The sequence below is a fragment of the Dipodomys spectabilis genome, unplaced genomic scaffold (assembly GCF_019054845.1).
Source record: "Dipodomys spectabilis isolate Male_0828 unplaced genomic scaffold, ASM1905484v1 ptg000353l, whole genome shotgun sequence".
NCBI classification, from domain to species: Eukaryota; Metazoa; Chordata; class Mammalia; order Rodentia; family Heteromyidae; genus Dipodomys; species Dipodomys spectabilis.
The window spans coordinates 1,663,137-1,680,808 of record NW_024871030.1 but is presented as its reverse complement, the minus strand read 5'-3'; the positions used below and the strand labels follow the sequence as shown (position 1 = coordinate 1,680,808).

At 34.9% G+C, this 17,672-nt stretch overlaps 1 protein-coding gene across 1 annotated transcript in view; it reads right to left on the bottom strand.

Annotated features, from left to right (window-relative positions):
* The window catches only part of Slc6a14 (solute carrier family 6 member 14), a 32,871-nt gene that overhangs the window by 5,412 nt on the left and 9,787 nt on the right, over positions 1-17,672 (bottom strand). The window contains exons 6-12 of the mRNA XM_042665829.1: positions 15,957-16,089; positions 14,008-14,148; positions 5,862-6,090; positions 4,068-4,193; positions 2,248-2,366; positions 1,649-1,748; positions 1,278-1,387 (exon numbers count right to left, since the gene is read on the bottom strand). Coding sequence (XP_042521763.1) covers positions 1,278-1,387; positions 1,649-1,748; positions 2,248-2,366; positions 4,068-4,193; positions 5,862-6,090; positions 14,008-14,148; positions 15,957-16,089 — 958 coding nt within the window. The remainder of the gene's footprint in view (positions 1-1,277; positions 1,388-1,648; positions 1,749-2,247; positions 2,367-4,067; positions 4,194-5,861; positions 6,091-14,007; positions 14,149-15,956; positions 16,090-17,672) is intronic.

The window sequence follows — 17,672 nt, the reverse complement described above, 5'->3', positions numbered from 1 at the left end:
CAGGACCTGGATGCTGTCTCTGAGTTCTTTTGCCCAAGACAAGGTTTCTACCACTTTTATCCACAGCTCCATTTCTGGTTGTAGAGTGGTTTACTGGAAATAAGAATCTCACATGGAATTTTCTGCCCAGGCTGGCTTTGAATCAGGGTCCTCAGATCTCATCCTCCTGAGTAGCTAAGGTTACAGGCGTGAGCCACCAGAGCCCGGCCATACAAATACTTTAATTCATCATATCGAGTCTCAAACTGCTCACTACTTGAAAGTGATAACACGATGTTAAAAATAAAACCTAACACCTTATAAAAGCAATCAAATATGGTACTTCAGATATAACACAAATCCTGAATCAAATTGCTTGATGTCTAATGAGAACTAAAACATCTCCAACGTCTTTAGCACTGCTCCACTCCCATCATTAACTCAAGACTATAGAAGTTCTCCAGCTCATGAAATTAAAATTTCAGCACTCAGCTTTTTGCTTTCCTGGACTGTTATTTGACATTTTTAATGTTTTATGTATCACATCTCCTCAATCAGACATCATTTGTTTGCCTTCAGCTCCTAAATATTACCAATTGTTGGATTTATCAGCATAAACCACTGCCTGCAGAAGTGTTGATGCACTGATGTCCTTAAAGTTTACCTGGCCTTTATTGTTTTTTCTTCTCTACCTGGCAAAATTGTTAAGAACATTATTGACATATCAGCACCTCTCTGAGAAAATGAGAAAAATCATATATTTTGTGTGTGTGCCAGTCCTGTGGCTTGAACTGAAGGCCTGGGTGCCATCCTGAGATTCTTGTTTTCTCTCAAGGCTAATGCTCAACTTTCACTAATGAAGCCACAGCAACATTTCTGGCCTTTTTTGATGGTTAAATTGAAGATAAGACGGTCAGGGATTTTGTTGCCCTATTAGCTTCATATCATGATCCTGACTCTCAGCATCCTGAATAGGTAGGGTTACAAGCATTTATTCTAATGATGTGTTTATCCTATTAATAGTATTAATAGTTTTGAGTTATTGATACCTTTTCAGTCAATAGGAAGCTCTTATTTTATCAAACGGTAGAGGTTTAAGCCCATGGCCTCAAAAATCATCACTAAATGGCATTGTAATTTAGGCAGTTGCAGGCATCACTCAGGAACAACATAAAACCCAAAAATCATTCATTTACAATAGTTATTTTCATTGTCTTTAATGTATATTATTCCCCAAGTTTCTCAGAAACAAAAGTATGGTTTTTAAAATATCAAGCTCATGCTATATGAGTACTCACCGTCAACAGGATCGGCGTAATGACAAACCAGCAAGCTCTCCACCATAGCCAGAATATCCACCTCTTTGCTCCAAGCATCATTTCTATATCTTCAATGAATCTGTTCCCTCCTGAAGAAAACAATGTCAGAGTATATTGAGCCCTTACTCATTTCCTCAAATCATGTCGCCTAAATTATCTTTTCTATTATCTACAATTTTACTATATCACAGCAAGAAATTCTATACTTTCAACTACATTTATAATACATTTTGATCAAGACATCTTTCTTTACTACTAGCAATTATTAATAATATAATTACATAAGCATGATGAAAATGAAAAATGAACTTTTAATGAAAGTCATAAATCATTTTAGAGTCAGTAGTTACCATAAATCCAGATGATTCCTATTATTTCCAGTATAGCTGCAATCAAAATGCCCCATCCAGCACAGAAGTGGTCAATTAGATGAACCCAGTAAATTCCAGCCTACCAAAAAAACATCAATTACTTTCAGGTATATTTGAATTATTTTTGCACTTGACATTTGAATTATTTTTACACTTGATGAAGTGTTCAAATAGAATCTATAATTTGTACTTAATACTAATTACATGAGAACAAATATTCCTTTCAAAAATACACAAATGTGTGTTTAACTAGTTCAAAAACCTTTCTACTTTTTTAAATTGGGAAAACATGAATATGTGGAATAGCTGATTTCCATTCTGTCTTTACATGCTCCAGACAGCCACCCAGAAATGAACACTGCATGCTTAAAGTCTCATTAATTTGTAAAATTGTCATGATTAGCCTCTTCTTCTGCAAATATATACTCCCTAGTCAAGTTACAATAGAGGGAAATGGGCTAAAACTGGAAACATGCACACACTTGTCACTAAGCATCTCTAAGCCTCGGTATGTTTTCTTTAGAATCCCAAGTTGCAACTAATATTTTGTCTATGAGAAGAGAAAAACTGTACTTTACCTGAGTCACACAGACAAGACCCAGGAGAAACAAAACCAAGCAGCAACCCAAAGTTATTGGAATTCTCATTTTCTTCATTGCACTGGGAAATAGATCTTGAATTGTTGTTGTAATTGTTTCTTCAGAAGAAAAAAAATATGCTAAATTTGATCCAAAAGACTAATAAAAGAATTCAATTTGCATTAATCATATTTTCAAATATGTGTTGAGTGTATACTCTGAGCCCCACCTTAAAACAAAACATCATATGGTCTGTTGTTTTAGGAACCATCACTTGAGGATTCTGACCAAAAGAGAATGTGTTTATTCGTGTGTGTGTGTGTGTGTGTGTGTGTGTGTGTGTGTGTGTGTGTGTGTTTACTGGGTATGGAACTCAGAGTTACTTGCTCTTGCTCAGTGCTAGTGCTCTACCACTTGAGTCACACCTTCAATTTCAAACTTTTTGTTGATTAATTACATATAAGAATCTAGGATTTACCTTCTAAGGTTGGCTCTGAACTGTGATCCTCTTGAGTAGCTAATAGATATGAGCCACCAATGCCTTTTTTTTTATTAGTTTGTTTTTTATTTGTTTATCTGTCTTACAAGGTTTTTCATTGATATCAGTCACAAACTAATATATCTCTGGAGACTAAAGCAGTTTTAAAAAGAGTTAAAAGAAAAAAGGGGATTCAAATAGGATTTAAATCTAGGTAATATTTTAAAAGTATAGACACGGGCATGTCTTTAGATTTCAGAAATATATGTGTTCATTAAACAGAGAACTAGCTAAGAACACAAAGGTGTATGAAATCATTGTATGTTTGAGATGTTTTAGGGCTTTGGAACATAACCAGAAGAATCTAGACTTGCTCTTGAAAACAAAGTATCTAGAAAATTTTTGTGTAAGAGAATATGATGAAAACTATTGCATAGTTCCTAGCTGTGTACCTTAAGGGAAATTCCTATGTATATATAGAACAGTGTATAAGGATAGTTATTTCAGCTGTGATTGTAACTTTTTAAAGTAACAGTTTAACCACATACAAGAAACTGAAATTTGTGGTGTGTTATGGGGGTGGAAGGTCAAGGGGAGGATGGTAGAAAAATGGAGAGAGAAAATGTAGATGAATGCATCATAATATTCAATAATTATATGAAATAAAACTAGGAAAATTGGGACAGTGGGGTTGGGAGAGATGAGGGAGAATGACAAAAGTAGTGATGTTCATCAAGATGCATTGTATAATAAACTGACATATTGAATGGTAACCCCTTTCTAAAACTAAAGATAATTTTAAATTAAATAGGGAAATTTAAATTAAATAGGGCAATCCATAGGGCAATAGATTATTTGTTAAATAGCTCTATATGTCCATGTTTTAATGTGGATTCATTTATATGTCTTTGTATATCAAAATAGTATGTAAGTTGTGAGACTTCACATTTATGTGAAGTATTGAATATTTGTGCTAATTATAGATATATACAATGTATGCAGACATGGAATGAATATGGTAAAATTGAAGATGATGTTTCCTCTCAGGAAAAACGTGAATTGTGTAGTATGAGACTTCAAGTTCACCTGTAACACCAAGCAATATTTGAAGAATATATGATAAATTATTTATGTTTATTTCTTCAGAGAGTCAGCTCCACGAATACTATTTATTTTTTCTATTTCTATTCTTTTAATTTACATTTTAGTTTGAAAATTAATTGAGAATGGTTATGCTTTGAATAACAGCTAGAGGGGGATGGTAGGAGTAAACAAAGGATACTTTTAGTAGAGAAAAAGTGAAGGAAATGGGGATTATGTTAGCACTGGGAGTATTCCTTACCAATTGTTGCAAACTGAGAATCGAGACCCAGAGTTAAAAGCATGAAGAAAAACAATATGGACCAAAATGGACCACCTGGAAGTTGGGCTAGAGCCTCTGGGTAGGCAATGAATGCCAAATCGAAGCCTAGGGGGAAAAATGTGTGATACTTTAAATTAGTCACCAAGAAAAACCAGATGTTTGGATACTTTCAAAGATTTTACAGAAGTCTTATCTTAAATAGGCAATGCAACCTATGGCAATGTTTATCAACTATATGATTTCATCTCTTAAAATATGTGACGTAGTTGTTATAAAATATGCTAATGTGAACATATGACAAGAGTTAAGCTACTAGTGCAAATTTTACACTTGGAATATTTCTCATGTAAGAATATATATTCTTTATTTATTTTAAACACAGTCTCATTGTATAGCCCAGGCTGGCCTCAATTTCTAAATCCTCCTTCTCCTATTTCAAGTGCTGGGATTAACAAGCTTGTGATTTGGAAACAACTGTCTTTTTCTTTTCTTTTCTCCTTCTTCTTTTTTTTTTTGCCAGTCGTGGGGTTTGAACTCTGGGCCAGGGCACTGTGCCTCAGCTCTTCAGCTCAAGGATAGTGCTCTACCACTTGAGCCACAGCACCACTTCCCGTTTTCTGAGTGGGTTATTGGAGATACGAGTCTCATGGACTTTCCTGCTCAGGCTGGCTTTTAACCATGATCCTCAGAACTCAGCATCCTGAGTAGCTAAGATTACAGGCCTGAGCTACCAGCATCTAGCTGGAAACAACTATCTTTAATGTTAAAAACCTAAATCAGTTCACTTTATCTTAGTCACAAATTCAAAAAGAGTACCATTATCTAGTAAGATACATATTAATATGGAACTACATTTTAACCTTCATTCCAAATGCTTACTCAGAATCCCTGAGCAATGCCATTTTAATTAGCTTATAGGTATCTGCAAAGTTGTATGTAGTAAACTATAAATTGAATCTTGTTTTCTATTTGATATTACCTTAATAGATGCTTTTAATTTTCTCCCAATTTAATTACGTGATCTTGCTTTAATTATTTTGTTTCTCTTACTTCCCAGAGGACTGACCTGGGATTCCTAAAAATCAACTTTGAGTATAGGTGCTATCATTTCCTGGATGTTTGACCTTATGTAACACAAAGATAACATTTCTGTACATCAGTACACTATGAAGAACTCTACTTGAATCCCTTCTAGTCCTGACATTCTGTCATCATTCACCAATAATTCTATCAAATGACTTAAAATAGAAGTAAGTTTAATAAGGAATTCCTGCTTTAAGAATCCTGGTGTTTACTTTCTAAGAATGTGTGTGTGTGTGTGTGTGTGTGTGCACGCACTCACACGCACCAGTCCTGGGGCTTGAAGTCCAGGCCTGAGAACCGTTCCTGAGCTTTTTTTTAATCAAGGCTAATTTTGTAGCACTTGAGCCAAAGTTTAACTTCTGCTTTTTGGTGATTAATTGGAGATAAGAGTCTTTCAGATATTTCCTGCCTGAGCTGGCTTCATACAGTGATTTTCAGATCTCATTCTCTTGAGTAGCTAGGATGACACGTGTGAGCCACCAGCACCTTGTGTCTTCTTAAACAGTGGTTTTCTACTAAACTGTTGTCAACAAAGATCACCCATTATTACAATATTAAAACTAACTATATAAAATGGAATCAGAAAATATACTCTAAATCACAAGCATTAATGAGTATATGCTAGATTAGAATTTTATAAGTTAGTTACATTGAATTAATCAAAGCTGATAAATGTATAATTTTATATACCTGATTTTACAACTTGAGAGACTTCTTGTCCAGATATATGAGCCATGTGTCCCAAAATAGAAAAAATAGCAAATCCAGCAAACACACTAGTGAGGCAATTTGTCAAACAAACTACAATGGCATCAGAATAGCAGTTGTTATTGAACTTATTGTATGATGACAGAGCAACTAAGCCACCCCAAGCCACTGAAAGGGAATAAAATATCTGAGTTGCTGCATCTTTCCAAACCTGTAAGAGAAAATTTAGATTTTTTTTTAAATGTATTTGTATTTGTTTACTTTGTCCCATCACTAGATACTATGTTAGTAATGAACTATACAACTTGGGGGAAAGAGAAATGGGAGGGAAAAAACTGGGAGAAAATGAGGGAAAGGAGACATTGTTCAAAAAGAAATGTACTCATTACTTGATTTATGTAATTGTAAGTCCTCCATACATCACTTGTACAGTAACATTTTTTTTAAAAACACATTTGTATAAAATGTTTTCAAACATAAAACAAAATAAGCAACCAAGAGTTAACTCCTCAGCTTAAGAAATACAATGCTATAGTTTTTCAAAGCCTCTTTGACCCCTCTAAGAAAAAAAATGCAAAGGCCAAACAAAGGATGAGGCAACAATGCTTGAGAAGAAATGTACTCATTATCTTGCCCATGTAATTGTAACCCCTCTGTATGGTATTTTCACAATAAAAAATGCAAAATGTTGGAAGCCTAATCTTATATTATAATATCAATTGCATAGTCAAACTACATTAATTCATTTTAACTTTTTAAATGATCTAACAGATAGAAGGTGATAAATTTGAACTTCAATTTTATTTCTATCTGTTTGCCTCTAGAAATAGTCTTTGGATTGGAAAACTTGCCAAAGTTAGAAAGGGGTAGACCTAAGGCAAATGAAGAAATATACTAATCTCACCTATGGACACATCAATGTAAATTAACCTCCAACATTAAATAATAAAGTCAAATAATTTAGACTTATTGTGGTTAATCATTGAATGAAAATTGTTGAGCACAATAAAAGGAACTCAAAACAAAAATTGACATTTCAAGCTTTAAAATGTAAATGGCAAGTTTCCACAACTAAGACATCATCAATTTGAGAAAGTTCCACAGAGAAATTCTACATCACATAATAAAATATTCAATTATAAATATTTAGAAAACACCACTGTGAATGCTGAGCCCCGAGGTCTGATAAAGAGAATTGGAATGCCATTCTTTGACTCTCATAAAGCTGGGAGCAGCCTGAGAAAGATCAAACTGAGAAAGATCAATTGCTTCTAGCCTTACATATACCCAAGATTTTGCCCTAAATGTGAGTTACTCAGAATCCAAACTTTCTTGGACCATGAAGTTAAAGGCTTATACAGATTGTGATGGTTTGCTACTTGCTTCCCCTTCCTAAGAAAGTCACTTATCCTAAGATTATTTCCATGCTGATGACTGTAACTTCACAAAGAGATTGAGATCTTACTTTCTGCATGTGTTCCTCTGTCCGATAATCAATAAAGACCCTGTTAATGAGGGACCTTGGGAGGAAAGATTAATTACCTATAAAGGGAAATCAATTAGAATCACCTCAGATTTCTCAACAGAGACAATCAAAGCAAGAAGAGCCTGGAATGATGTATGCCATGCCCTAAAAACAAACAACTATCAACCAAGAATACTGTACCCAGCTAAACTCTCCTTCACAACTGAAGGCCAAATAAAAACCTTCCATAGCAAAGAAAAATTGAAACAATACATCTCCACCAAACCAGCCCTACAAAAGATTCTTAAAGATGTCCTACACATAGAAAAACAGCAAGACCACAATAAAGGCCAAGAAACTGCAACCAAACTGAGAATCTAAGAACCATAGGAAGAACCCAGTTTTTGCAGCCCCAAGAAGGTGGATAATATGGCAGGAACTACCAAATAACTATCAGTTTTATCTCTCAACATTAAGGGACTTAACTCTCCAATTAAGTGACATAGATTGTCTAGTTGGATTAAAAAACAAGATCCTTCTATCTGCTGCCTTTAGGAGTTACATCTTGCCCGTAAAAACAAACACATTTTCAATATTAAAGGCTGGAACAAAATCTACCAAGCAAACGGCCCCAATAAACAGGCAAGAATTGCAATCCTAATATCAGACAAAATAGACTTCAAATTAAAATTAGTGAGAAGAGATAAAGAAGATCGCTACATACTAATTAAGGGATCTCTCCTTCAGGAGGATATTACAATTCTAAATATCTATTCACCAAACAAGGGACCACCCAAATTTATCCAAGAAACACTACTTTCCCTCAAATCCCACATAGATCCAAAGACATTAATTGTAGGGTTTTTTAACACACCACTCTCCCCACTAGATAGATCAACTCGGCAAAAACTCAACAGAGAAACCGCAGATCTAAACAGCTGCATAGATCAACTAGATTTAACAGACATCTACCGAATATTTCACCCAGCAGCACCAGAATACATGGTTTTCTCAGCAGCACATGGAACATTTTCTAAAATAGACCACATTTTAGGCCACAAAGCAAACTTGTCCAAATTCAGAAACATTGAAGTTATACCTTGCATTCTCTCTGACCACAAAGGAATAAAATTAGAACTCCACACCAAAAGCCACCAAAGAAAGTCCTGTAACACATGGAGGCTGAACAACACTCTGCTGAATCACGAGTGGGTCATGGAAGAGATTAGAAAGGAAATTCAAATGTTCATGCTATTCAACAAAAACGAACACACAAATTACCAGCTCCTCTGGGACACAGCAAAGGCAGTACTCAGAGGCAAGTTTATAGCTCTGAGGTCCTACATCAACAAATTGGAGAGATCAGAAACCAACAATCTAATGACGCATCTAAGCCTCCTGGAAAAAGAACAGCAAGATAAACCCAAATCCAGTAGACGGAAAGAAATAATTAAAATTAAATCAGAATTAAATGAATTAGAATCCAAAAAAACTATAGAAAGAATCAACAAAACAAAAAGTTGGTTCTAGGAAAAAATTAACAAAATTGACAGACCCTTAGGAAATCTTATCAGAAAAAGAAGAGAACACACCCAAATAAATAAACTCAGAGATGAGAATGGAAACATCACTACAGAAACAACCAAGATTCAGAACACTATACGGGACTACTTCTCAAAACTTTATGCTAATAAGTTTGAGAACTTAGCAGAAATGGACCTTTTCCTAGCAAATATTGACATGCCAAAACTAAACCAAGATGAGTTAAACTATCTTAACAGGCCCATATCAAGCACTGAAATAGAAACAGCAATAAGAGACCTCCCAGCTAAGAAAAGTCCAGGACCAGATGGTTTTACAGCGGAATTCTACAAGGCCTTAAAAGCAGAGCTCACACCAATACTCCTCCAACTCTTCAATGAAATTGAAAGAGAAAGTTTACTACCGAACACATTCTATGAAGCCATCATAACCCTGATCCCAACACCAGGCAGGGACTCATCAAAGAAAGAGAACTATAGACCCATTTCTTTGATGAACATTGATGCAAAATTTCTCAACAAAATTTAGGCCAATGAACTTCAACAATTCATCCAAAAAATTATACACTATGATCAAACAGGATTCATTTCAGGGATGCAATGCTGGTTCAATATATGCAAATCAATTAATATTATTCATCACATCAACAGGAGCAAGGATAAGAACCACATGTTTATCTCAATAGATGCAGAAAAAGCATTGGACAAGATCCAACACCGCTTTATGATGAAGGTTTTGGAAAAATTAAGAATCCATGGATCATTACTCAACACAATAAAGGCTGTATATGAAAAACCTACAGCCAGCATTATACTTAATGGTGAAAAGCTAAAGCCATTTCCTCTTAACTCAGGAACAAGACAAGGATGTCCACTATCTCCACTTCAATCTAGTATTAGAATGCTTAGCTACAGCAATAAGACAAGATGCAAACATAAAGGGGATCCAAATAGGGAAGGAAGAAATAAAACACTCCCTCTTTGAGGATGATATGATCTTGTATTTAAAGAATCCTACAGACTCCACTCCCAAATTACTCAAGCTGATTCAAAACTTTGGCAAAGTAGCAGGGTATAAAATTAACCCCCAAAATCAATGGCTTTTCTGTATACCAACAATGAGAAAAGTGTGGCTGAAATTAGGAAAGCAACTCCATTTGTAATAGCCTTACAAAAAATAAAATACCTAGGAATTAACTTAACCAAAGAAGTGAAGGACTTCTATGATGAAAACTTTAAAAACTTGAAAAAGGAAATCAAAACAGAACTTAGAAAATGTCAAAAACTCCCATGCTCCTGGAATGGAAAGATTAATATCGTGAAAATGGCAATACTTCCCAAGGCTATCTACAAATTCAATGCGATACCTATCAAAATTCCAACCTCATTCTTCAAGGAAATAGAAGAGGCAATCCAAAAATTCATATGGAACAATAAAAGACCCCAAATAGCAAAAACACTCCTCAATGGAAAGAACGCTGCTGGAGGAATATCAATATGAAATTTCAAACTCTACTATAAAGCCATAGTAATCAAAACAACTTGGTACTGGAATAAGAACAGACCTCAGGACCAATGGAACAGAATTGAAAACCCAGAAATGAACCTACAGACCTATAGCCATCTAATCTTCAATAAAGGAGCTAAAAAAAATAGAATGGAAGAAAGATAGCCTCTTCAGCAAATGGTGCTGGCAAAATTGGTTAATTACTTGTGGAAAACTAAAGCTAGATCCTTCTATATCACCCTGCACCAGAATCAACTCCAAATAGATCAAAGACCTCAGAGTTATAGCAGACACTCTGAAAACATTACAGGATGGAATAGGAGAAACCCTAGGTCTCCTTGGCGCAGGCCAAAATGTTCTTAATAGAGACCCGGAAACACAACAAATCAAAGAAAGTTTGGACAAATGGGATTGCATGAAGTTGCAGAGCTTTTGCATGGCAAAGCACATAGCTAGCAAGATCAACAGAAAGCCTACGGATTGGGAGAAGATCTTCACTAGCCATACAACCGACAAGGGTCTCATATCTAAAATATACTTGTAACTCAAAAAATTAAATCCCCCAAGAAGAAATCCTCAAAGAAACAACTGCCCAATAAATAAGTGGGCTAAAGACTTAAAGAGAAACTTCTCTGAAGAAGAAAGAAGGATGGCCAATAGACACATGAAGAAATGTTCAACCTCCCTAGCCATTAAAGAAATGCAAATCAAAACAACATTAAGATACCACCTCACCCCAGTAAGAATGGCAAAAATCAAGAACTCTAATAACAGATGCTGGATGGGATGTGGACAGAAGGAAACCTTACTGCATTGTTGGTGGGAGTGTAAACTTGTTCAACCACTTTGGAAATCAGTATGGAAGTTCCTCAAACGACTCCACATAGAGCTCCCCTATGACCCACCAATCCCACTTTTGGGCATTTACCCAAATGTTTACAAACAAGACCACACTAAAAAATTATATTAAGTGAAGTAAGCCAAGCCCAAAGAAATATAGGTCCTATGGTTTCCCTCATTTGCAATAGTTAGTATATGTAAGAGTCAAGTAGAAAAGGTCAGATAAGGTGATGTTAGGAAAATGAACCCTAAGATATGTATTTAATTGTTTTTTGTCTTTCATGCATTTGTTTCTAACCCATTTACATGATTATTTCTTTGTTGCTTTGTATGTCCCTCCCCCACAGTAGAACCCCTGCTTTCACTGTATTTGATGTCGGTATAATTTGTGGAGGGGAAAGGGAAAAACAAGTCGTTTAAGTAAGGATACAGGTGGACCCGTTGCAACAATGAGAAGTACAAGTTGTCATGTCGAAAACAAACTTTACAAGTTTGGTGAGGGGGTCGGGGGAGTATTGGGTGGGAGGTGGAGGCTTGGAAGGGATGGGAAGGGGAAATAAAGGAGGATGCTACAATGCTTGATAAGAAATATACTCATTATCTTGTCCATGTAAATGTTACCCCTCTGTACAGTTTTGTTCATAATAAAAAAATTCAAAAATAAAAAAAAATGAGGGACCTTGGGGAATCTGTTGCTGGCAAGAGGCACAGGCCCCCTTGGTTCCCCTAAACCATTTTCATGGTCCAGTTTCCATTGCTGCCTTGCTCTCTGTCGTGCTAGGTTAAGGTGCTCGTGGTGGTTTACAACACCACTGGCTGGAAATTAACATGAATTCTATATAGAAGACTTTATAGCTCTACTAGTTCTAGTTTCGCAGATAACATTATTGCTTGGTTTTGTTTTGTTGTTGTTTTTGTTGTTTTTTTTTTTGTCGGTCGTGAGGCTTGAAATCTAGGCCTGGGCACTATCCCTCAGCTCTTCAGCTCAAGGCAAGCACTCTACTGCTTCAGTCACAGCGCCACTTCCTGTTTTCTAGTGGTTTATTGGAATGAGTCTCACGGCCTTTCTTGCCCTGGCTGGCTTTGAACTGGGATCCTCAGATCTCAACCTCCTGAGTAGCTAGGATTATAGGCATGAGCCACCAGAGCCCGGCTTGCTTGATTTTGATGAGTATGAGTTTCTAAATTACCAGAGGCTTAAAATATACAGTTTGTAAATGTTGTCTACAAAAACTATGAAAACATTCTTAGCTTGTAACCATAGGATGTTAGTATCTACAGTACACTACTATTCTTGCTCTCTTCCTCCAAAAATTGTAAAATTATCATGTGCCATGACATAAGCCATTATCTACAGATATGCCAAAGTTAATACAGCTACCTGACTCACATTCATTGCACATGTTTATGTAAAAATTTTATATATAGAATACTTAGTCTGTGTTAAATTTCTATTTTAGCTTTATAATATAGTAGACAAAAATTGATCTCACTTTTGGCATATTAATATTTGAAGATAATTAAATTTATAATAGGGGGCTGGGAAGGTGGCTCAGTGGTAGTGCTTGCCTTACATGCATGAGGCCCTGGGTTCGATTCCTCATCACCACATAAGCAGAAAAAGCCAGAAGTGGTGCTGTGGATCTAGTGGTACAGTGCTAGCCTTGAGCTGAAGAGCTGAGGGACAGTGCCCAGGCCCAGAGTTCAGGCTCCCCGACTGGCAAAAAATAAGTAAAATAAGATGTATAATAGGGCATGAAATTTTCAGCAAAGAAATATCCTTTTGAAAATTAATAATCCTTCACTGCTACTAGTCAAAGAGAATCAGTTATGTTAATAAAAGGACTTAGTCTATTACTCAAAACTGAACGTGAATATAATAAGGGAGAGTGAGGAAACCAGTGGAGATAAAAGGAGAAAGTGATGGAGAGATACAATTTTTTTAAATGTTAGTATATATTTTTTATTTTAAAGATTATTATTATAAAGGGGTTACAGTTACATGAGTAAGGTAATGAGTACATATCCTATTGAGCAGTTAACTCCTCTTTTGTTTTTCCTATACCATCCCTTCCCTCTCAACCTCCCCAACTCACCCCCCTACCCCCCTGCAAGTTGTAAAGTTTGTTTTCAAAATAGTGTCTTCTACATCTCATTGTTACAATGGGTCAACCTGTATCCTTTATTTCAGCAAATAACAAAATGGTGAAATAAAGATGCAATTTAAGTATACTGTAGACATATATGAAAACAGAGTAATGAAGCACATTCATATTATATTTTCAAATGGTGAGAAGTGTTAAGAAAGAATAATGGGATGAATATGACCATATATGTCTATGTGTGGAACTATAACAATAAAACCCCTTTGTACAATTTTTACAATTAATAAATATTAAATTTGAATTTTTCTATTGATAAAAGTTATCTCATTCACAGGAGAGGACTACTGTCATATACACAGTAATATCAGACATCCTGGTGGCCAGAACTCTTAATATTCAACTACATGTTCTAAATATTTTAGAATTGTTTAGGAGAAATCTTGTTATGCTTTATAATTTTAATTTTCAATGTTTATTTTATCACATTTTTTAAAAACAAGTTTAATTTATATTCATAACACAAATTAAATTTTATTTTCTAATCTTTAAAAAAATAAACTACATGTTCTTTTGCAAGCTACTGTATCATGGTATTTACATGAAACAAAAGGATTTCAATGTTTTCTATTAAGGTTTACATTCTCTGTTAATTTTAAATCCAAATTCTTACCTCAGCTTCCTTAAGTTTTGTGAAATTTGACTGTGTTCCAATATAGTATGAAATGCCTTTTGATGCACCCTCCAGAGTTGCACCTCGTATTAACAAGATAAGTAGGACAATATAAGGGAAAATGGCTGTAAAATATACCACCTAACAAATAAAAACAACCAAGAGTTAGTGTAATTCTAAAATCTTGGCACAGTTGAATGCAAGTTGAATGATTAGTCAATTGAGATTAGTAAAATAAAATACTAGAGATTTCATAAGGTTATTAATAAGTTTGATGATTCCTTTATCACAGTGAATAGAATTTCACATTTCTGTTCTCTCCACTCTCAGAGGATCTATTTGCAAAACACTGATGTATGAAGCAATATTTCACAGGTTCATGCTGTAAACAGCAATACATCGGCAGTGATAACTTGAGATCTAGCTGAAATACTTAAGTATGTCCTTGTAGAAACATCGAGGGGACAGAATGTCTTTCATCAAATTATTGCATAAAGATGAAAGAATTATTTAAAATTCTACAATAGTTAGTACAGTGTCATGTCCCCCAAAGAAGAAAAATATCTGAGTGCATGTCCAAATTCCATGAAAGTTTTATTAAATAGTGAACAATTTTTACTTGAAGCTACTATTAAGAGCATTGATAGCACACATTCAAACATACTGCTGTGGTCCTAGACCATACATAGTTCCAATTGAACAAACCGTCTTTGTAGCTGGCTTTTCATTAATGTAATTTCTTTGATCCATAGATGTCCTGTATTTGATAATATGCTCAGGGAGATTATTTAAACAAGTCATCCAATGGCCAATAAAAATTAATTGCCTGGGTAAATGGTATTTAATGGACTCTTCCAATGTTAATACCAAAAAAGAACCAAGAGTTTCAAAAAATGTGCAATTGAAACATGTTGGAAATTTCCACCTAGGTTGTGATATTCATGGTATTTTTACAATATAAGCATGTCTCATGAATTAAAGGTGCTAGATATCATAACAATAATAAAAAGATATTATCCTGCTATTACTGTTTATCTGCTTTCAATAAACTTTAATAGTAAAAAATACAATTATTTTCCTAAATACTGTATAACTCCTCAGAGGGAACTTTTCATATTGTTCTTTGAAATCATCATTACACTAATGAAAAGATTTGGGATTTTTTACTTTTGGCAATGTTGGGAGATTGAACTTAGGGCCTTGCACTTATTAGGCATGTGCTGTACCACTTAAGCCACTGTAAGTTCTGCAAAATAAAAATATCATACTGGGTGTATGGCTAAGTGGTAGAGTGCTAGCATTGAGCAGAAAGGCCAAGCAAGAAAGTGAAGCCCTGAGTTCAAGATCCAGTACTGGCACAAACCACAGACTAATACATGAACAAATAAAGAGGAAAAATATGACAGATTTTTTAATTTAAAGAAGCCCTTTTGCTGCGAAAAGGTGAGTCCATTTGTAAAGGTTTAATTTAGGAAAATAAATACCAAGTTCTCTCTCTCTCTCTCTCTCTCTCTCTCTCTCTCTCTCTCTCTCTCTCTCTCTCTCTCTGTCTCTGTCTCTGTCTCTCTCTGTCTGTCTGTCTCTCTCTGTCTCTCTTATAAGAGTAGTCCCAATATTATTGCCCTATGCATAGTGGAATTCAATGTTTCACCTATGCATAGTGGAATTCAATGTTTCAAACCAAACACTAAAATACTATATAACATTCAAGATGCTTATTATTATAGTGGGACAAATTTTTTAATATAGTTAAGCTTCAATTCTGAAAAATTATACAACTCTTGCATTTAGATTTTGCTTTCTTGTTAACAGTAGCAGTGATCTAATGTATTTACTTTAGAATGTCTACTTTAAAAGTTCTCATATATTTGAATGAAAACTATTATAGACAAAAATACAATGAAATTGGAAGGTCACAACATCATTATCTGAAGCACTTCCTATATTACCTTGCCAGAAGACTTAATTCCTTTAAATAGTGCTGCTCCAACTATGAGCCAAGCCAGAAGAAGACAAAGTGCTAGATACCACACAATTACTCCAGTTTCATCCATTCCACTAGACCGTTGAAGTGCCACTTTACTGAAACACAAAAGTCCCTTTATGAACACAGCATCATTTCTTTTTAAATTATTGAACTTTGGGGTCTGTTTCTTCTAAGGGAAAGTATCATGAGTAATGTATCTGATTAATACAGCAATGTCGTGGGACTCTTTCATTGATAGATTCTATTCTAGGAAGGCACAAAAATAATACCATTAAAAAAATTAAGCTCTGGGGCTGGGAAGGTGGCTCAGTGGTAGAGCGCTTGCCTTGCATGCATGAGGCCCTGAATTCGATTCCTCAGCACCACATAAGCAAAAAAGAAAAAAGCCAGAAGTGGCGCTGTGACTCAAGTGGTAGAGCTCTAGCCTTGAGCTGAAGAGCTGAGGGACAGCGCCCAGGCCCAGAGTTCAGGCCCCAGGACCGGACCAAAAAAAAAAAAAAATTAAGCTCTGAAGAGACCTGTATTCATCTATGGAATTGGCACTATCAAATCCTCTCCTATTAATGTATGCTAATGTAAAAATAAAAAATAAATGTATTTATAAACTTAAAAGTCAGGCTAATCACAGCCAGTCTAAATTTCTAAAACCTATAATGAAAAAAAATCTACTAGTTTCATGTATGATTTTTCCCTTAATATTTAAAACTTTTACTGTGAAAAATTTAATCATATATCCTGTCTTCAGTTGACTCATCATTATATTTTTTCTCAGAATAATAAAGAAAACATGTTAAATTGTATTAGATAGTTTCTTCTTTCATACTTGTACATATTGCCAAATTCAAAACATCCCATTATTTATCTTTTTAAAAGGTTTCCTGATTTTTCCCTAACAATACACATGGATCTAGACTCTCAATTCTTGATGTTTATCATTTCAAGACTTAAGATTTTAGAGTGACGCTATAGAAGGTAGGATGAAGGTTCCTTAAACAATATAAATAGATCTACCATGTTCTAGCAATTTCTCTATTGGGTATATACTAAAAGGGAATGGTTTTAGTGTATGGAAGAAACATCTGCATTCTGAAGCTTGGGAGCACCTTTCACAACAGCCAAGAAATGGAAACAGCTTTGATGTCCATCATATGATTGGATAAAAAAGGTGGTACATATATACAATAGAATTCTATTTTGCCTTATTCAGTAATGAAATCCTCTCCTTTGTACATCAAGCTGGAAGTCACTGAATTACATGAAATGAGCCAGACAAAGAAGACAAGTATTTCATGATCTCACTCATTTATGGAATGTATAATGCTGATCTCATAGAAGATGAAAAAAGAACAGTGCCACCAGAGGCCAATAGGTACTATGTTCACTAAGCTAAATTAGACAGGAACAAGACAATGTAGTGTGCTGTGGCACAGCATGGTAACTATAACAATGCACCTCAAATTCAAAAAGCTAAACAAAGAGATTTTGAGATTTCACCATAAAGAAATGGTGTTAGAGATGTTATTGAATATTTATTTAATCATCACACAGCATATTTATGTAGCAAAACATCACACAGTCTACCATTAATATGTATCTTTTAGGTTTAAATGTATCAGTTAAACATAAGGTTTAGGGTCTTAACATGAGGCTGAAGAGCTCATTAAACAATAGAGTCATG